The following is a 21,521-nucleotide window of genomic DNA, read 5'->3' as shown; positions in this document are numbered from 1 at the left end:
GTGTCCTGACCACTTTTTCACACTTACGACCGCTGCAGCATCCCCTTTGGTTATGCGATCAAAATTAAGACTCTTGGCAACTGGTTCGTATTTATGTCGATTGCAATGTCCCTGGGATCATGTGACCCCCTTTTGCGACCTTCTGACAAGCGAAGTCCGTGGGGAAGACAAGACTCACTTAGCAACCCGTGTTACTAACTTAACAACTGCAGTGATTTGCTTAACCACCGTGGCAAGAAAGGTCCTAAAACGGGGCAACGTTCACTTAACAAGGGGGGGTTGGACTAGAAGACTTCCAAGTTCCCTTCAACTCTGCTATTCTGTTATTCTGTTAAATTGATGAGTTTGGGGCAGGTAAATGCCCCAAATAAATAATAAATAACTTTATTGTTATTGTACGTGTATACACAGTATACCCATACAACGAAATTCACCTAATACCCAAAGACTAGGTCCAACACACATAACAATCCCCAAACATATCCATTCAGAGGATGCTGGAGATCAGTCTCTAGTTAGATTCTCCCGGCATCTGGTAGGAAATCTATTACAGCTGACAAGCAGACATCACTGTCAATCGTCTCATAAGACATGAAGGTTTCTCCATCGTTAAACATTTCCATCTTCTATTATATCCAAGTCTTTTCCAGCGCATATCCAAGCTCTTTTTTCAAAGGGAAGGAGGGGAGAAGGACGGCAAGCCAGACTAAGCCATTCAACTTGCCCTGCCAACTGCTAACCCAATAACATCATGATCCTATTATTTTTGTGTGGTGGGGGTGCAGTTGAGCCCTATATATCTGCTGTGCGGCTACTGTATTTGCTGGCACGTAGCCCATACACTTCCAGACGGCTTTGGGTGTTTTTACCCCCTGGCTCGTCTCCTCTTGTAACCCTCAAAGCAGTTGAGTCTGCTTTTCAGCATCATTCCTATCGGTTGTAATCGATACAGCTTATGTTTTTAAAAATGCAACATCCCACCCTCCCAGATTTTAGAAAGGGGGATTTGGCTCCGTTGATTGCACGCTTAACTAACTGCAGTAAAGGTCTGTCTCACTTGGCAAAGGTAGAAGAGAGTTGGGGGTCGGTGTACACTCTGCCGTTGATTTTAGGAATCTCTCTTTCGTCCCCTTCGTGATCCATTTTCTCCTCTACCGTTTACCATAGAAAAACTGCCTTTGTCGTGAGCTGTAATGGAGATTATGGCTTTCAGACCCCTTCCCCTATCTATCCAGGGGGTGGGTTTGGAAAAGGACCTCCTAAAGAATGACTTTAAAAAAAAAGAAAACAGACGCACAACATGCTGTCCCTTGTTGAAAAGCGATTCATGGAATGATTGAAGTAGGTAGATACATAGACAGACAGACAATGAATATGAGAGAGGGAGGGAGGGAGAGAGAGAGAGAGAGAGAGAGAGAGAGAGAGAGAGAGAGATCATTTATTATTTATTTATTGAATTTATATACCGCCCTTCTCCCCAAAGGGACTCAGGGCGGTGAGATTATGGGTCCCTTGCTGGTTTTCTTGAGATGTTTATATATATATATAATTTGATTTATATGCTGCCCTTCTCCGGAGACTCAGGGCGGCTTGCAATGCGTTAAGCAATAGCCTTCATACTTTTGTATATTCATACAAAGTCAGCTTATTGCCCCCACAAACTGGGTCCTCAACTTACCTACCTTAGAAAGGATGGAAGGCTGAGTCAATCTTGAGCCTGGTGAGATTCGAACTTACAGTAATTGCAGACAGCTGGTGTTAATCACAATGCTATCAGTCTGCTGAGCCACCAGGCCCACCATCCAGCAGGAGGTTGGACTAGAAGACCTCTGAAGTCCCATCCAAGGCCCTAGTTTCATTATCCAAACTAGATAACATCATCACACACACACATTAGATTGATTGATCGATCAATCGATTGATTGATGATAGCTATCTATCTATCTATCTATCTGGATAGATGGTTGGATGGGTAGATAGATAGATAGATAGATAGATAGATAGATAGATGATGGATGATGGATGGATGGATGAATAGATGGATGGATGGATGGATAGATGTTGGATGGATAGATAGATAGATGATGGATGAATGGATGGATAGATGATGGATGGATGGATGGAGAAATGATGGATGGATAGATGGGTAGATAGATGGATGGATAGATGGATGGATGGATAGATGATGGATGGATGATGGATAGATGGACGGACAGATGGATAGCTTCCAAAAAACTCAGTTCAGTTGTATCCACCCATCTTTTGAATTCTTCCTTTGATCCTTCACTGACTTATAGCTTTTAGGCTGTGGGTGTTGGGCTCTGAAAATCAAAAGGAGATGTTGAAGTTCTTCTAAGCAGACTCCTCACTTATAGACAGAGATCTTGCCAAACTAAAGTAGACTTCCTGCCCCATTGAACGCATACTCTGGGAACTATTAGGGAGGAACCATCTTCACTCTCTTTCTCCCACACAGAGTATCTAAGCTGCATTGTCTCTTGCTCCTCTGGAATGCACCCCCTCCCTCCTAGGAATCCAGATTACATTCCACTACAGTGGGTTCTCAATGCTTGCTGTATCATAACCCCAGTGATGGGATCCTCTCGGTTTAACAATCAGTTCGGTGATTGTGTGCTTTGCGCGCGCGCACAGTTTGAAGAAATCTTCACTTCCGCGTTTCTTCGGAGGAGAAACACAGCTGAGGCGAGGCAATCTGCTCTGCCGCATGAATCAGCTGAGAAGATAAAGGTAGGAAAATAGTGCAGGCGGACGGGTGGGCCCATCTGATCATGGGGGAGAACCGGTTCGCTCCCAACTGATCGTCGGAGCTACCGGTTCGCCCAAACCGGTCCAAACCGGTAGAATCCCACTTCTGCATAACCCCCAAATAACAAATGAATTAACACAGGGCTTTGCTTGTATGACCTTTTCACTCTGGGTTGCTCCTGACCCACAGCTGAGAACTACTGCTTGGACGTGGTGGGTTCTGACCAGTGGTGAAATCCAAATTTTTTTACTACCGGTTCTGTGGATATGGCGTGGTGGGCGTGGTGTGGCTTGGTGGGCGTGGCTTGGTGGGTGTGGCAGGGGAAGGATACTGCAAAATCCCCATTCCCTCCCTACTCCTAGGGGAAAGATATTGCAAAATCTCCATTCCCACCCCACTCTGGGGCCAGCCAGAGGTGGCAATTGCTGGTTCTCTGAACTACTCAAAATTTCCGCTACCAGTTCTCCAGAACCTGTCAGAACATGCTGGATTTCACCCCTGGTTCTGACATATGCTAATAGACCCCTCCCTGGACTGCAGGTGTTCCTGTTTGGTCTACTCATAAGCCTTGGCGCTCACAGCTAAACTTCAGAAAGGATAATAATAAGTGATGATACAAAAAAGAAGCTAGAGAGTGCCTGTTGTGGCTCTGTTACCTGAGCCTGTGTCATCGGCAGGAGAGGACTCTGAGAGTGAAGAAGAGGAGTTGGCAAGGCCTCCCTCTCCAGGACCCTCCTCTCTGGCAATGCCTTCGGTGTCCGCCGAAGGGCAAGAGATAGGGCCGGGGCCAAGCACGTCCACGCAGCCACAGATGGACAGTGATGAGGGTAATGAGTCTTGGCTGGATCCACGCCAGCGTCACAGAGATAAGCGCACGCAACAGAAGAAAAGGCTTGCCCGAGATTAGGCTGAGTCACTGGACCACACCCCACAGGATATAAAAGGGAGCGTGGTGGCCAGTCAAACCTTGTGACGAACAAAGCTGAAAGCTTCCACGCCATTCTGCATTGCCGGACTTTCGCTATAGACTTTGCTGGATTATCTCTGGACTTGATTAACTCCGTAATTATTGAGCTGTTTCTTTTGATGTATCAGAAGTGGGGAGAAGTTATCTCTCCTCTTTGTAAATAATAAACTCTTGGCAGGCAGCCACTAGGTTGTTGCCAAGTTCCGTTATCATAAGGAAAAGGATTTTGCCGGCTGGTTTGGTCTTTAACTCTTGAACGTCTGTTGGTGTGTGTGCATGTGGTTGGGGACAGAACAGCCCCTCCTTTCCACACAGGGGTGGAGACACTCTCTGCCTCCACTGGTGTCTATATGACACATGTGCCAATGGCTTACAAATACTTGACACATTTGATATTATTCATCCTGTAAATTGCGTTCGCCATCAAGGCGATAGATGCCTGGGGCAAGGCAGAAGTAATCGTAACAACTTTTATCATAACTTTGGGAAATATTGGAGCAGAACCGCAGGTAGGGTCAAGGGGATGCCAATGAATAAGGCAACACGGTGCCTTTCTTATGCAAATTCCACTCTTTTGTACACGGGGCATGTCACGCCTATAGAAAGTGGGTGGAGCTTCCATCACGAAGGGAGGATGCCGTCATCATTTGGAACGGTGCCTGAAATTCTGTAGATCACTCTGCAGCAAGCCACGTATTTTACAGCAGTGTCCCCGTCCCCCCCGTCCCCCCCTCCCCCCAAAAAATCCCATCAAAATGAAAGCTGTGGCATTGCATAAAATATTACAGGTAGTCCTCGACTTACGACAGCTCATTTTGTGACAGTTTCAACGGCACTGAATTCAGTGACTTATGACCATTTTTCAGGCTTATGTCCCAAAGGTGATTTTATTTTTTCATTTTCATTTTTTTCATTTTATTTGATTTATATACCGCCTTACTCCCGAAGGACTCAGGGCAGTGAACAGGCACAAGATAAAACACATAGAATACAAAAATTTAAGAGCAGAAGTAAAATCGAATTAAATCATTTTAGCCCAAGACAAATTTAAAACCTCAGGTTAAGAACAAATTAAAATTTACATTAAAATTTACATTAAAAAGAGAATGGGAGAGGTTAGGCCAGACCAGCCTGGTGAAATAAAAAGGTCTTGAGAGCGCGGCGGAAGGTGCGTAGATCCGGGATCCTCCGTATCTTCGGGGGGAGCTCGTTCCAGATAGTAGGTGCCCCCACAGAGAAGGCTCTCCCCCTGGGGGCCGCCAGCCGACATTGTTTGGCCAACGGCACCTGGAGGAGTCTCTGTGAGAGCGTACCGGCCGGTGGAAGGCCGTTTGTGGCAGGAAGCGGTCCCGTAAATAACCAGGCCCTAAGCCATGGAGCGCTCTAAAGGTAGTAACCAAAACCTTGAAGCGCACCCGGAAGGCCACCGGGAGCTAGTGCAGCTCGCACAGGAGAGGTGTTACATGGGAGCGCCACGTCGCTCCCATAACCACCCGCGCGGCCGCACTCTGCGCCAGTTGGAGCCTCCGGGTGCTCCTCAAGGGGAGCCCCATGTAGAGAGCGTTACAGTAGTATTCAGGAGGCAACTAGACTTTCTTGGGGTTTTTTTTCTTTTAAAGATGTTTCACTTCTCATCCAAGAAGCTTCTTCAGCTCTGACAGGATAGCGGGGAAATGGAAGGATTTATACTCCTTGCAGACAGCTGGTCATTTGCATCCTTTTAGTGGGTCATTGAAACACTTGGAGGTTTATCTGTGTCCTCAGGGTCACCTGAGTAGTGCAAATGGTTCCTGTAGTCTGCAATTTTTCCTCTGAAAATCCATTCCTACTCCCACCCCATTCAAAAGGTGTTCATCCCAAATTGTATAGTTAAAAGTCTGTAGAGATTCTCAGTCATCCAGGTCATGGTTACCCCAAAGGTGCTTTTTCAGGAGGCAACTGGACGTTCTTGGGGTTTTTTGTTTTTTTTTTCCCCGCTTTGCATCCAAGAACCTTCTTCTGCTTTGACAGGACAATGGGGAATGTCAGGATTTATATTCCTTGCAGACAGCTGGTCATTTGCATCCTTTTAGAGGGTCGTTGAAGCACTTGGAGGTTTAGGGAATTTGGGATGAGCCCCCTTGGAATGGTGTAGGAGTAGGAATGGATTTCCAGAGAAAAAATTGCAGACTACAGGAACCAGGAGCACCACTCAGGTGCCCCTGAGGACATAGATAAACCTCCAAGTACTTCAACAATCCGCTAAAAGGATACAAATGACCAGCTGTCTGCAAGGAATATAAATCCTTGCATTCCCCAGAACATGGCAGCAACAAACATGGCGGGTGAGGTAACCGAGTGGCGACCGGGGGACCACTTTGGGGGCGTGGCCAGCCGACCATCGCTACCATTTTTTTAAAAATTTCATTTATATGCTACCCTTCTCTGGAGACTCAGGGCGACTTACAATGCGTTAAGCAATAGCCTTCATACTTTGTATATTTATACAAAGTCAGCTTATTGCCCCCACAAACTGGGTCCTCAAGTTCCGTGACCTTGGCCAAATTTCCGCCAACGGTTCACACGAACTGGTATGAACCAGCTGAATACCACCTCTGGCTCCATCCCTGGAGGTTTAGGCTCTCCTGCTCAAACAGGGTGTTGGACTAGAAGATCTCCAAGGTGCCGTCCAACCCTATTATTCTACATTTCATGATTAGGGAATTAGAGACTAAAACATGAAGAACGGTTGCAGGAACTGGGCATGGCTAGTCTAGTGAAAAGAAGGACCAGGGGAGACATGATAGCAGGCTTCCAATATTTGAGGGGCTGCCACAGAGAGGAGGGCATCAAGCTATTTTCTAAGGTACGTGAAGGCCAGACAAGGAATAATGGATGGAAACTGGAAGTAAGGAGAAACTTTCTGACAGTGAGAACAATCAACCCATGGAACAGAAGTTGCCTTCAGAAGTTGTGGGAGCTTCATCGCTGAAGACTTTCAAGAAGAGATTGGATTGCCATTTGTCAGAAATGGTGTAGGGTCTCCTGCTTGGGTGGGGGGTTGGACTAGATGACCTCCAAGGTCCCTTCCAACTCTGTTAATATGTAATATGTAATATGATACACCTTACCACCAGGGGTGGGTTCTAAATTTTTTTACTACCGGTTCTGTGGGCGTGGCTTATTTTGTGGGTGTGGCTTGGAGGTCATGTGACTATGTGGGCGTGGCTAGCTGGTCAGAGTCATTTCTGGAAGGTCCTCACACCTACGACCAGTCCTCGCACTTACGACCCGACTCATTAGTTTGCTTTTAATACTGATCAGCTGTAGGACGGCCCTTTGAAGCCCCAGGGCAAGAGTTTAAACAGTTTTTTTCCCTCTAGTCATCAGCTGGGACTCAGGAGGTAGCAATAGATTGGGGGTGGAACCAAATAAAAGGTAAGAATAACGTGGGTGTGGGGGGGGGGAGAACCGGTTCGGTGACGTCATATCGTCACCGCTACCGGCTCGGCCAAACCGGACTGAACCGGGAGGAACCCACCACTGCTTACCACACTCCAATGAGTACATTGAATTTTTTTCCTTCTTCACCCAGTGCCAGAGACCCTTTCTTAAAAACTGGCTGTATATTCCATTCATTTGCGGCATTTCAAGAATGAAGCTAAGCCGCTCCAACTATTATTGATTTAACCCCAGCTGGGTTTAAATATGCATAAGATGCACCTAATAGCTATGGTTTGTTTGAATAAGCCTGTCCAGGGAGTGGGCGAGATTTCCTCCCGCTTTGCGGTGGGAATTTGGATGCCTACGGTGCTTTAGCTGCCTGGCTAATTTTCATATTAAATTTTCATTTCCCCTCCCTCTCAATACTGCTGTTTTCATGCTTTTTCGTTCTTTGCTACTGAGCAGTTTTCTTTCCTCTTGGGTATTCACAATACTTTGGATAATGTGGCATTGATTTCCCACCCCCCACCCCACCCCACCATGATGAGTAGAAATGTGGGTAGCGGGTTCGAGTTTCACGATGTTTTTCCAGCCTCTTGGAAACGAGCAACCCAATCATGTGGAGGTTCTCAAATTGTGCGTTTGGGGGAAATTTAAAAGGGAAGGGGTGGGTTGCAAAATTTTTTAAACATTACCTTAAGCATCATAAGGCATTTCAGACTTCTGAATATTAATAATTTACTGGTCTGTTTTCAATAGAATAGAATAGAATAGAATAGAATAGAATAGAATAGAATAGAATAGAATAGAATAGAATAGAATAGGATTCAGAATAGAATAGGATTCAGAATAGAATAGAATAGAATAGAATAGAATAGAATAGAATAGAATAGAATAGAATAGAATAGAATAGAATAGAGGAAAGGAGAGAGAATGGTAAAATAGAATAGAATAGAATAGAATAGAATAGGATTCAGAATAGGATTCAGAATAGAATAGAATAGAATAGAATAGAATAGAATAGGATAGAATAGAATAGAATAGAATAGAGGAAAGGAGAGAGAATAGAATAGAATAGAATAGAATAGAATAGAATAGAATAGAATAGAATAGAATAGAATAGAATAGAATAGAGGAAAGGAGAGAGAATAGAATAGAATAGAGGAAAGGAGAGAGAATGGGAAAATAGAATAGAATAGAATAGAATAAAATAGAATAGAATAGAATAGAATAGAATAGAATAGAGGAAAGGAGAGAGAATAGAATAGAATAGAATAGAATAGAATAGAATAGAATAGAATAGAATAGAATAGAATAGAATAGAATAGAGGAAAGGAGAGAGAATGGGAAAATAGAATAGAATAGAATAGAATAGAATAGAATAGAATAGAATAGAATAGAATAGAATAGAATAGAATAGAATAGAGGAAAGGAGAGAGAATAGAATAGAATAGAATAGAATAGAATAGAATAGAATAGAATAGAATAGAATAGAGGAAAGGAGAGAGAATGGGAAAATAGAATAGAATAGAATAGAATAGAATAGAATAGAATAGAATAGAATAGAATAGAGGAAAGGAGAGAGAATAGAATAGAATAGAATAGAATAGAATAGAGGAAAGGAGAGAGAATGGGAGAATAGAATAGAATAGAATAGAATAGAATAGAATAGAATAGAATAGAATAGAATAGAATAGAATAGAATAGAGGAAAGGAGAGAGAATAGAATAGAATAGAATAGAATAGAATAGAATAGAATAGAATAGAATAGAATAGAGGAAAGGAGAGAGAATGGGAAAATAGAATAGAATAGAATAGAATAGAATAGAATAGAATAGAATAGAATAGAATAGAATAGAATAGAATAGAATAGAATAGAATAGAATAGAGGAAAGGAGAGAGAATAGAATAGAATAGAATAGAATAGAATAGAATAGAATAGAATAGAATAGAATAGAATAGAATAGAATAGAATAGACCAAGTGTGATTAGATATACAAGGAATTTGTCTCCGGTGCAGGAGCTCTCAAGTCTACATGGAAAACAACCAGGTAATAATGATAATATCGAAGTAATAATAATAATGATAATGATACCAATAGAGAAGATAATGGAACAAGAAGAACAAGAATTCTGCAAAAAAACAACCTGTGGTATATGCTTGGATTATTATGGTACAGAGTGTTACTTTCAGATGAACTTCTGTTTGTGAATTTACAGAAAACATTTACATTTATCTGCTGAAATAACATGGCTTTGTCCAAAAGGTTTACAGTTTCGAATTTCGCTTTGATTACAGCCTATTTTGTGGCTTGGGAGTGTGTATGTGAGTGTGTGTTTGTCTGTGTGGGGTGGAGTTGGAATGTGCTATGATCCGCAGTGGGTAAGCTACACACACATTTGCAGAGGATTGTTTCGAATTGTTTCTGATTCTTTTAGTTAATAGCTGATGTAGGAGGCATCTGGAAGGAAGGGACACACGAGTCTACCGTTTCCGTTGTAAGTTGTGATGGTTGTTAAGCAGGTCTTCACATGCCTGATTTTAGGATCTTTTTTTGCAGCAGCAGTTGTTAAGAGAAGACTGTAGTCATAAAGTGAACACCATGGTTGTTAAGCCGGCAGTGTAATCATTAAGCAAATCCATTGTTTACTACCCCTCTGTCGATGCAGCCTGAGACTGCATTGGCTTCTTTGAGAGATGCAGCACACTTGTTGTGGATTTAATAAGACAAACACAACTTTTAGATTAATCAGAGACAGATTTTATATATTGCGCAATAGGTTCAAGGCTCTATACATGAAGCGTTGAACAAAGACAGGAATTAGGTACAATGGTTTTATACCCTTCTAGACAAAGGATTCTGTTAACTCAGCAATTCATATGGTCATATACATTTATCAATTTTAGTTGACATTTCCTAATTACAGAGTTTCTTTGCAAAACAGTCATAATTCTTTTTGTAGATTACTGAAGCATATCTTTTATCTTTTGTTGAAACAACAAAGTGGACATCTCTGTCACTTTAACCTCAAGGTGTAAATCACGTAGACTGTTCTTATCTGTGACAACTGAGAGGCCTTGAAGTAAGCATCCTGGCAAAGGAATGTCCCTGCCTGTGTTCTGAATATAATTGCAAGCAATTTCTCTCTTACAATATTAAGAACAAAGAGGGCCCTTCAGTGACTATCTAACTGGATCCGTGTTTTTTATTTATTTTATTTTATTTGTTACCTGTCCCACCATACACTGCTGCCTCCTATTTAAGCGATTATCCATTATGAGTTTGATCCTCTCTTCCTCAGGCCCTTGAATTTAAAGTCTCTACCTTCATTAGTTCATTATTCATTATTATTCATTATTATTATTAGTTCATTATTCATTAATGTCGACTGGCGGCCCCTAGGGGGAGAGCCTTCTCTGTGGGGGCACCTACGATCTGGAACGAGCTCCCCCCCGGAGATACGGAGGATCCCGGATCTGCGCACCTTCCATCGCGCGCTCAAGACTTTCTTATTTCATCAAGCTGGCCTGGCCTAAATTCTTCTCCCCTTTTAAATGCAAATTTTAATTTGTTTTTAAATTATTGGGCATTTTAAATTTGTCTCAGCCAAATTATTTAATTCGTTTTTATTCTATTTTAAACTTTTGTATTTATGTGTTTTATTCTGTGGCTGTTCACCGCCCTGAGTCCTTCGGGAGTAGGGCGGTATAGAAATCCAATAAAATAAATAAATAAACTAAAATAAATTAATTCATCAGTTCTACAGAGGAATTATTGAGTCTGTCATCTGCACATCTGTAACTGTCTGGTTTGGCTCTGCAACCCAACAAGACAGACACAGACTACAGAGGATCATTAGAACTGCAGAAAAAAACATGGCTACCAACCTGCCTTCCATTGAGGACCTGTATACTGCACGAGTCAAAAAGAGGGCTGTAAAAATATCTACAGATCCCTCACATCCTGGACATAAACTATTTCAATTCCTACCCTCAAAACGACGCTCTAGAGCACTGCACACCAGAACAACTAGACACAAGGACAGTTTTTTCCTGAACGCCATCACTCTGCTCAACAAATAATTCCCTCAACACTGTCAAATTAACTACTAAGACTGTATTATTATTATTATTCTCATCCTTACTAGTATCTATCTCTTCCCACTTATGGCTATATCCATGTTACTTGTATCTTTACAATTTATATTGTTTTGTTTGTTTCCTAGTATGATTTGATTGCTTATTAGTATCTTAGTGATAGTCATATCACTAAGTGTTGTACCTTATGATTCTTTTTTTTTTTAAATTGAAAAAGTTTTTCAAATACAGATTTTTCCCCCTTTTCCCCCCCTCCTCCCTAACCCCCCCTCCCCCTCCCCTCCCCCCATGGCTTCTCCAAAATAAAATCCAAATTGATATCAGATTATATAATACTTTACCATCCTTTTACACCCCCCCATATGCTGACCATTTCTTTCTAACATTATTATTATATCCCCCCTATACTATACATTTCAGAGCAACATTCAGCTGTAAAATTATATAATAAATCCTAATTTGGCATTTATTCAACTCATAATCTACCCATTTCCTCCACCCCCATACATATATCTCTTAATTCAAATCTTTTACGTATATTAATATGATTCTTGACGAATATATTTTATTTTTTCTTTATGTACACTGAGAGCACATGCACCAAAGAGAAATTCCTTGTGTGTCCAATCACACTTGGCCAATAAAGAATCCTATTCTATTAAATCATAGCTCCAGGTTGTAATAACTGAAGTGGAAAACCAGTACGGATCTATTCTGTTGCTGATCCCCCCAAATTTTATTTCTTCAGGACCGAAGTAGAATAGTTGTTAATTCTTTATTCATTAATTGTAAGACTTCTTTTCTTTTTCTCCAGATCCTTGCTCATCATGGTGGCATTGCCAGGTTTTCTCCTACTCCTATGGATAGTAAAAGGAGTTGTGCCCTCACATCCTCATGGGAAGCCAACTTGGCCAACCTACAAGGTGCCCGTCGTTCTACCCCAGTTAACAATCCCTTTGGACAAACCACACTTTGACGCAGAAGCCCAACTGGAAGTGGTCTCCCCATGTGGCCCATCTTGCCACAAACGCTCCCCACTCCCAACATACGAAGAAGCAAAAGATTATTTGTCCTATGAGACGCTGTACTCCAATGGATCCCGCACTGAAACCGAGGTCGGCATCTACATTGTTAGCAGGACCAGCACAGGGGAACGGAGCCGATCGCGGACAAAGAGGCAAATCTACGGCTATGACACCAGATTTAGTATTTTTGGCAAGGACTTCTTGCTGAATTACCCATTTTCTACTTCCGTGAAGTTGTCCACGGGATGCACCGGAACGTTAGTGGCTGAAAAACACGTCTTGACGGCTGCTCATTGTATCCATGATGGGAAGAGTTACGTCAAGGGAGCCAAGAAGCTACGGGTTGGGTTCCTGAGACCCAAGCCGAAAGATGGCATCAAAAGGACCAACAACAGTAGTGCCCCTGAGCCTGAGAAAATGAAGTTCCAGTGGATTCGGGTGAAACGGACACACGTTCCTAAAGGATGGATCAAAGGGAACGCTAACGACATTGGCATGGATTACGACTACGCCCTGCTGGAGCTCAAGAAACCCCATAAGCGAAAGTTCATGAAGATCGGAGTGAGCCCAGCAGCACGTCAGCTGCCCAAAGGAAGGATTCACTTCTCGGGCTATGACAATGATCGGCCTGGAAACTTGGTTTACCGGTTCTGCGATGTCAAAGATGAAACTTACGATCTCTTGTATCAGCAGTGCGACGCCCAGCCTGGGGCCAGCGGTTCTGGAGTCTACGTGAGGATGTGGAAGAGACAGAATCACAAATGGGAGCGTAAAATTATAGGGATATTCTCTGGGCACCAGTGGGTGGACACCAATGGATCCCCCCAGGATTTCAATGTAGCTGTTCGTATCACACCCCTCAAATACGCACAGATTTGTTTCTGGATCACGGGGAACTACCAACAGTGTAGAGATGGATAGAGCCAATTGATGTCCCAGAGGGGCTTCAGCGGCTTGCTGGGGAGGGGCAGGGAAAGGGAGAGGCATGGTGGAAAGCATACGCTTAACTGTTCTGTGGGCACAGTTCTGTTTTTAGAAATGCCAGGCTGCAGGAGTTGACCAAGAGCTCAACCAGTGTTAGTGTTTGGCAATAAGCACAGTGTCCATGCCATAACACAGATCCTGGATTTCTGCATAGTTTGTGCCTTAGGATAAGCAATAGCTTGAGGTAAAAGGGTTGGGGCTGAAGCAAAGTATCTGTATCTCCCTTTTGCACCCTCTTTTAGGATGGGCCGTCATTCGCCAACGGGGATGCTGATTGGCTGGCTCTTACATCATTCATGTAGCGCAGGATTAGTTAAATCTGATAGGAAGATAACTGGACAGAGACACGGGCATCTGTTCTTAAATCCAGTGATGCCAAAATAGCAAATAGAGGATTGTGACATCACAGTGCAAGCTCTGCGCTTCTGGATGTGTGTTTTATCATCAGTTATTAGTTTATAAGGCATTAATTTACTTTGGGATGTCATGACACACTTTTCACCATTCCCACTTCCTCTGTGGTTGGAGATTTTCCACAGTGGCGCTTCTCCTTCTCCTTCTCTTTCTCCTTCTCCCTCTCCCTCTCCCTCTCCCCCCTCCCCCTCCTCCTCCTCTCACCATTTCTCCTTCCTCTGTGGTTGGAGATTTTCCACAGTGGTCCTTCTCCTTCTCCTTCTCCTTCTCCCTCTCCCTCTCCCTCTCCCCCCCTCCCCCTCCTCCTCTTCTCACCATTTCTCCTTCCTCTGTGGTTGGAGATTTTCCACAGTGGTGCTTCTCCTTCTCCTTCTCCTCCTCCTTCTCCTTCTCCTTCTCCCTCTCCCTCTCCCTCTCCCTCTCCCCCCTCCTCCTCCTCCTCTCACCATTCTCCTTCCTCTGTGGTTGGAGATTTTCCACAGTGGTCCTTCTCCTTCTCCTTCTCCCTCTCCCTCTCCCCCTCCCCCTCCTCTCACCATTTCTCCTTCCTCTGTGGTTGGAGATTTTCCACAGTGGTCCTTCTCCTTCTCCTTCTCCTTCTCCTTCTCCTTCTCCTTCTCCTTCTCCTTCTCCTTCTCCCTCTCCCTCTCCCCCTCCCCCTCCTCCTCCTCTCACCATTTCTCCTTCCTCTGTGGTTGGAGATTTTCCACAGTGGTGCTTCTCCTTCTCCTTCTCCTCCTCCTTCTCCTTTTCCTTCTCCCTCTCCCTCTCCCTCTCCCCCTCCCCCCTCCTCCTCCTCCTCTCACCATTTCTCCTTCCTCTGTGGTTGGAGATTTTCCACAGTGGTGCTTCTCCTTCTCCTTCTCCTCCTCCTTCTCCTTTTCCTTCTCCCTCTCCCTCTCCCTCTCCCCCTCCCCCCCTCCTCCTCCTCTCACCATTTCTCCTTCCTCTGTGGTTGGAGATTTTCCACAGTGGTGCTTCTCCTTCTCCTTCTCCTCCTCCTTCTCCTTTTCCTTCTCCCTCTCCCTCTCCCTCTCCCTCTCCCTCTCCCCCTCCCCCCTCCTCCTCCTCCTCTCACCATTTCTCCTTCCTCTGTGGTTGGAGATTTTCCACAGTGGTGCTTCTCCTTCTCCTTCTCCTCCTCCTTCTCCTTTTCCTTCTCCCTCTCCCTCTCCCTCTCCCCCTCCCCCTCCTCCTCCTCCTCCTCTCACCATTTCTCCTTCCTCTGTGGTTGGAGATTTTCCACAGTGGTGCTTCTCCTTCTCCTTCTCCTCCTCCTTCTCCTTTTCCTTCTCCCTCTCCCTCTCCCTCTCCCTCTCCCCCTCCCCCCTCCTCCTCCTCCTCTCACCATTTCTCCTTCCTCTGTGGTTGGAGATTTTCCATAGTGGTGCTTCCCCTTCTCCTTCTCCTTCTCCTTCTCCTTCTCCTCCTCCTCTCACCATTTCTCCTTCGTCTGTGGTTGGAGATTTTCCACAGTGGTGCTTCTCCTTCTCCTTCTCCTTCTCCTTCTCCTTCTCCTTCTCCTTCTCCTTCTCCCTCTCCCCCTCCTCCTTCTCCTCCTCCTCCTCTCACCATTTCTCCTTCCTCTGTGGTTGGAGATTTTCCACAGTGATGCTTCTCCTTCTCCTTCTCCTTCTCCTTCTCCTTCTCCTTCTCCTTCTCTCACCATTTCTCCTTCCTCTGTGGTTGGAGATTTTCCACAGTGGTCCTTCTCCTTCTCCTTCTCCTTCTCCTTCTCCTTCTCCTTCTCCTTCTCCTTCTCCTTCTCCTTCTCCTTCTCCTTCTCTCACCATTTCTCCTTCCTCTGTGGTTGGTGATTTCCCACAGTCCTCCTCCCCCGCTCCTCCTCCATTCTTCAATTCCCAATAAGAATCAATGAGAGGTAGAAATGGGACACCAAAAGTGCTTGAAAAGCAAAAGACAAGAGGAACTTAGGCTGGTACTCTTTTACAAGAAGTGGTCAACAAAATACAAACCTTTGACCAAATTGAGTGAACCCTGAATACATGTTTTAAGGTAGAGTGCCATTACTTTCTCTGCTTTCTTTTTTAAGGGCCTATCAAAATATGAGCTCTGGATGTGCATCAGAGGTGGGTTTCAGCAGGTTCTGACCAGTTCTAGAGAACCAGTAGTGGAAATTTTGAGTAGTTTGGAGAACCGGGAGTAAAAATTCTGACTGGCCCCGCCCCCATCTATTCTCTGCTTCCCAAGCCCCAGCTGATCAGGAGGAAATGGGGATTTTGCGGTAACCTTCCTCTGGATTGGGGTGGGAATGGAGATTTTACAGTATCCTTCCCTTGCCATGCCCATGAAGCCATGCCACACCCACCAAGCCACACCCACAGAACCGGTAGTAAAAAAATTTGAAACCCACCATTGATGTGCATTAGCTTTCTTCAAAGGTCATGTCAGCAATAAATCCAATACAGTATTGAAACACATATTTGATTACATGCTCAAATGGGGGATGCTGTTATAAGTGTAAAAAAACGGTCATAAGTCGCTTTTTTCAGTGCCGTTGCAACTTTGAACAATCACTAAATGAGCTGTTGTAAGTCAAGGACTACCTGTACTGCATTAGAACGGGACATTCTTAATACCCTTAAAATGGAACACTTTAATACCCACAGTACGCCTCTCTGTATTTTATGAAATCTTTTTCTTTTATTTCTAAGCATTTAGAAATGTATTGAGCGGTTCCCCTGAAGCCCTCCTGCTTTGAAACGTGACACAAACGGTCGAAGACACCTCGGCCTACATAGGATCTTCTTGTAAATATTTATAAACCTTCGCTAGAAATGGAAACATGCATTGTAATTCTACTCATTTTGTAAGGATGTTCAAATACAGCACGTGTTTAACACCTCGTCTGTTTCTTGTTGTGTGTCCTGGTTTGCTTCCTCATTTTCTTCTTGTGAGAAAAGTTGAGGAGATAAGGACAACCCGGCTAGATCAAAGCAAGGCCGATCTAGACAACCTAGAGGTAACATTGGGTCTTCAAGGTAGGTAGCCCACTATAACAACGGTCCCTAACCTTTCCGGTTCTATAGATTGGCAGAGACAGCAGCCATGGGTAGTGGTGGCAGCGGCAGGAGAGGGAGGGGATTGTTTTGCACACACAACCCAATCCCACACATGCCCAAGTGGAACTTTGTGTGCTCACCTGCCGCTTGCATAGCCTGGTCCAGGAGGTGGGATTCAGCTGGTTCGGACCGGTTTGGGTGAACCGGATGTTAATTTTAATCTGGTTCGCCGAACTGGTTGTTGCAAGGACTGACTGACCCCGCCTACCCCGCCCCGCCCAGGAGTCTCCACCCAGCCCGTTTTGAATGCCAGGTAACTGCAGGGCCTGTGTGGAGGCTCTGGGAGGGTGAAAAATGGGCCTACCGGAAGTTCCGGAAGTCCAGAAATGGGCTCATTTCCAGCCTCCGGAGGGCCTCCAGAGCCCAGGGGAGGCCATTTTCGCCTTCCCAGAGGTCCTAGGAAAGCCTCTGGAGCCTGAGGAGGGTGAAAAACAGGCCTACAGAAAGTACTGGAATTCCGAAAACAGGCCTGTTTCCGGCCTCCAGAGGGGCTCCCTAGCCAGGGGAGGCCGTTTTCACCCTCCTGGAAGCTTGAGGAAAGCCTCCGGAGTCTGGGGAGGGCAACCCCCCCCCCCCGGTGGCACAGGAGGCCGATTTTACACGCCCACCATGGCCACACCCATTCAGCAACCGGTCAGAGAACCGGTTGCTAAAATTTCTGAATCCCACCCCTGCCTCGTTCCCAACGGATGACAGACTGGTACTGGTTTGGGGATCCCTGCTCTATCACTTTGTCTTCATTTGTCCAAAACTCTTTCAAAGGCAACCAAACTAGTGGCCATCATCACCAGATCTTGTGGGAATGCATGATATCATTTAGTGATGCATTTTGCGAAGAAGTGCCTTCTTTTATCTATATACTGCCAAATTCTTTTGTGACCTTCAACTGGGCAAAATGGTACATCAAAGAGCAATAATTTTTGAACCAAGGTACCTCAAGTGATCTAACCTATAGGATGTGTACAAAACCGGGGACCCGTGATTCCGGAGGTAAAGAAATTTGGGGAATTGTGGCTGCTTCAGGGATTACTGTGGCTGCTCATGATCTCCATTTTCAAAATTCTGTGACAGTTTCCCAGCCAATCTCACAATCCCTTGCTCCTTCCACACCCAGCAGCAGCCACTTGGGAAGGGAATGGAATGGGAGGGGAGAGCAGGGGAAGGGAGGGGAGGGGAGGAAGGAAGGAAAGAAGTTAGTTAGTTTCCTGATGCTCTCTACTGTATTCCCACAAAGAAAGTCAATGGGGAAGCCGGCAGGAAATCAGACATCGCTTCTAATCCAACTGTTTTTTTTGGTCATTCTGCTTCTCTGTCTAGGTAAGGAAATACCTGCGAAATGATGATCTGATAGGGCACGGGTTGTGTAAACTTCTCAACATTAATACCGTGTTTCCCCGAAAATAAGACCCTGTCTTATATTTTTTTGAACCCTGAAATAAGCTTTTGGCCTTATTGCCATACACTCAAAAGCCCAATTGGGCTTATTATCAGGGGATGTCTTATTTTGGGGGAAACAGACTATTTCGTCAGATTCACTGGTTCTAGTGTTTGGGGAGATGAAAACTTTCTCATTGCCCACTTTCTCCGGGCTGTGTCTAATTTCATATGGCTCCATTCATTTCCCACAATTCACTGTTTTTTCCCTAAAAAGAACCTAAGCTTTCTCATTTTTTTTTCTTCCTTGCACCTTTCCATGAACTTTTCACCTCTATTTGTTGGCTTTTGAACGTGCAAAGTAGGTTATCCTTCCCAAGAAGACCGGGCTTTGCCAAGAGAAGGACAGGCCATCAGCTGTAAGATCAGAAATTCCCCACTTCCAATCCCCTTATTATAATAATGTGAATTCATAATGCCTCTATTTATTGTTCCAGAGGTGCTTGGAAATTGTCCAGCTTGAATTTTACTGGCCAGCAAACACGACATACTTGAAATTCTTCTCCGCCGTTGCGGGGAAACACTCAGGCTGTGCTTGAGAAGGGAAGCATTTGAGGAGTGGGGAAACATAAGGAAGACTGACAGCAAGGGAATCGGCACAAGGACGATGTTCACATTTCCGTAGAGACCTAAGGAAAATCTGAGGTTTTGTGTCATAAAGAAGGAGGATTACTAGGAACAACATACAATATTCATCTAACTCAGCAGAGGGGAACTATGACAACTCAACGACCTATGGACTTCAACTCCCAGAATTCCTGGCTTCCTGGACATGCAGACTCAGGAATTCTGGGAGTTGAAGTCCACAGGTCATAAAGTTGCTATAGTTCCATGATGGCGAATGTATGGCACATGTGCCACAGCTGGCATGCAGAGCCCTTTCTGAGGGCATACTTGCCATCACCCAGCTCAGCTCCACCATGCATATGCGTGTGCCGCCCACTAGCCAGCTGTTTTTTGGGATGCACGGGGGGGGGGCAGGGCACACGTGGGAGACACGCATGCATGCGCAGGGGGTCACAGACGCATGCGTGGGGGAGCAGGGGGAGCACGGGGTGTGTGGCGTGCCCATTTTTGGGCCCAGGAGGCTGCAGAATGGCCTACTAGGCCCAAAACAGGGGGCAGGGGGGTCATGTGTGCAGACGCGGAGGGTTGGGGGGAGTACGGGGGTCACATGTGCATGCACAGGGGTGTGAGGGAGCATGGGAGGGTCAATACTTTCCTTGCATACAATGCATTATCTTCAAGAACATATGCCCTTTTTACATAAATAGGATTATCATCAAAGGGCAGACTGTGCTAGAATTTGGAAAAGTGCAAATTTCAAACGAGAGTTAGGTTTTCATGGTTTGAACATTTCACACTAATTAATTTTAAGTGCAAACTAATTAAGTTTGCACTCAGTGCAAACAACCAGGGGGAGAGCCTTCTCTGTGGGGCCTTCTCTGTGGGGCCTTCACAGAGCCTTCTCTGTGGGGACACCCGCCCTGTGGAATGAGCTACCTCCTGGAATACGACTGATCCCGGACCTCCGGACCTTCCGTAAGGCCCTGAAGACTTATTTATTCCAGCAAGCCGGCCTAGCCTAAATGGTTTTTTTAATGGGAATTTTTAAATTTTATAGACTTGGGGTTTTAAATTGGGTGGCCGATTGATTTAATCTCTTTTAATTATCTTAACTTTTGTATTGTATGTATTTTAATTTTTGGCTGTTCACCGCCCTGAGTCCCTTTGGGAGAAAGGCGGTATACAAATTAAATTAATAATAATAATAATAATAATAATAATAATAATAATAATAATAATAATAACCCACATTTTTGTCCCTCATCGCTTGTTCTGTCCTCAATACACTTTAGTCTGTGTGCAGCTCAACATGCAGCTAAACCTAATTTGAACTATACATGTATTCAACTCTTTTATCTTCTGGTTTAGACATATTTCCCATCTGGCCTCAAGGCTTCTTAGCAAAGCTCTTCCGTTGGTTAGATAAAGTGATTAGGATTTTTTTTTTACAAAGGCAGGGGGGAAAAACACTTGACCTCCAAAATCTTTCCTGATTAATCTTATCTTAAGCTTCTCTATCCCAGCCTTTTGAACTCCAGCCTTTTGAACTCGTCTATTCTTGGGGCACTTCAGCATTTATCAGCTCCTGATAAAGATATCTGGTTAAGGAATGTATTTTATTGTAATGTATTTATATACAATGACTTTAAATGGTCATTAGTTTTCTCTCATTCACCTTTCTTTGATGATTAGGATCATTCTTTTTTATGGTTTCCTTCCTTCCTTCCTCCCTCCTTCCTTCTCTCCTTTCTCAATTGCTCCCTTCCTTCTTCCGTTCTCTCTCCCTCCCTTCTTCCTTTCTCCCTCCCTCCTTTCTTCCTTTCCTCCCCCTTCTTCTTCTCCCTCTCTCCTTCTTTCCTTCCTTCATTTCCTTCTTCCTCTCACTTTCTCCCTCCCTCCCCTTCTCCTTCCTTCCTTTTTTTATTCCTTCCCTCCCCCCTCCCCTTTCTTCCTCCTCTCTCCTTCCTTCCCTCCTTTCTCAATTGTTCCCTTCTTCTTTCCATCCTCCCTCCCTTCCCTTCTCCTTCCTTTTTTCCTTCTTTCCTTCCCTCCCTCCTACTTTTCCCTCTCTCCCTCTCTCTCTCCTTTTTTCCTCCTTCCCTCCCCTTCTTTCCCTCCCTCACTTTCTCCCTTCTTCCTTTCTCCCTCCCTCCCTCCTTCCTTCCCTCCCCTCCCTTCCCCTTCTTCCCCTCCCTCTTTCTTTCCTTCCTTCCTTCTTCCTTTCTCACTTTCTCCCTCCCTCCCCTTCTCCTTCCTTCCTTCTTTCCTTCCCTCCCTTCCTCTCCCTTCTTTCCCCCTCTCCTTCCTTCCTTCCTTCCCTCCCTCCCCCTTCTTTCCCTCTCTCCCCCTCTCTCTCCTCCCTCCCTCCCTCCCCTTCTTTCCCTCCCTCAGTTCCCCCCTTCTTCCTCTTTTCTCACTTTCTCCCTTCCTCTTTTCCTCCTTCCTTGAATCCTTCCTTCCCTTATTTTTGATATATTAGCTTAACGTAGTGGTTCACAACACTAGCAGCTGTAAGAGGAATGGCTTTCATCTTCTAGAATTCCCAGAATTCCCCAGCCAGCCAGCATTTCATTTCTTGGAAATTCTGGGACTTGAAGTCCAAACATCTTAAAGTCTCTGTGGTTGAGAAACGCTGGCGGGAAACATTAATTTCCCTGCATCTCCTGCCACATGCTGTAAACGCAAGAATCTCATTTCTTACAATATTATTTCTTGTTGAAAAGGATATAATCTAAAATCTATTGAAAATTTTGGTTTT

General features: G+C 44.6%; 1 protein-coding gene across 1 annotated transcript in view; it reads left to right on the top strand.

Moving 5' to 3' along the window:
* Positions 1-13,988, top strand: part of PRSS23 (serine protease 23) — a 28,930-nt gene extending 14,942 nt beyond the window's left edge. The window contains exon 2 of the mRNA XM_070944030.1: positions 12,071-13,988. Coding sequence (XP_070800131.1) covers positions 12,084-13,202 — 1,119 coding nt within the window. The 5' untranslated portion in view covers positions 12,071-12,083 and the 3' untranslated portion in view covers positions 13,203-13,988. The remainder of the gene's footprint in view (positions 1-12,070) is intronic.
* The last annotated feature ends 7,533 nt before the right edge of the window (positions 13,989-21,521 follow it).

This window comes from Pituophis catenifer, unplaced genomic scaffold (assembly GCF_029215685.1).
Source record: "Pituophis catenifer annectens isolate HBS135680 unplaced genomic scaffold, rPitCat1.0.hap2 SCAF_4, whole genome shotgun sequence".
In the NCBI taxonomy this organism is placed as follows: domain Eukaryota; kingdom Metazoa; phylum Chordata; class Lepidosauria; order Squamata; family Colubridae; genus Pituophis; species Pituophis catenifer.
The sequence above is the reverse complement of the archived record's forward strand: the minus strand, read 5'-3'. Positions and strand labels throughout refer to the sequence as shown.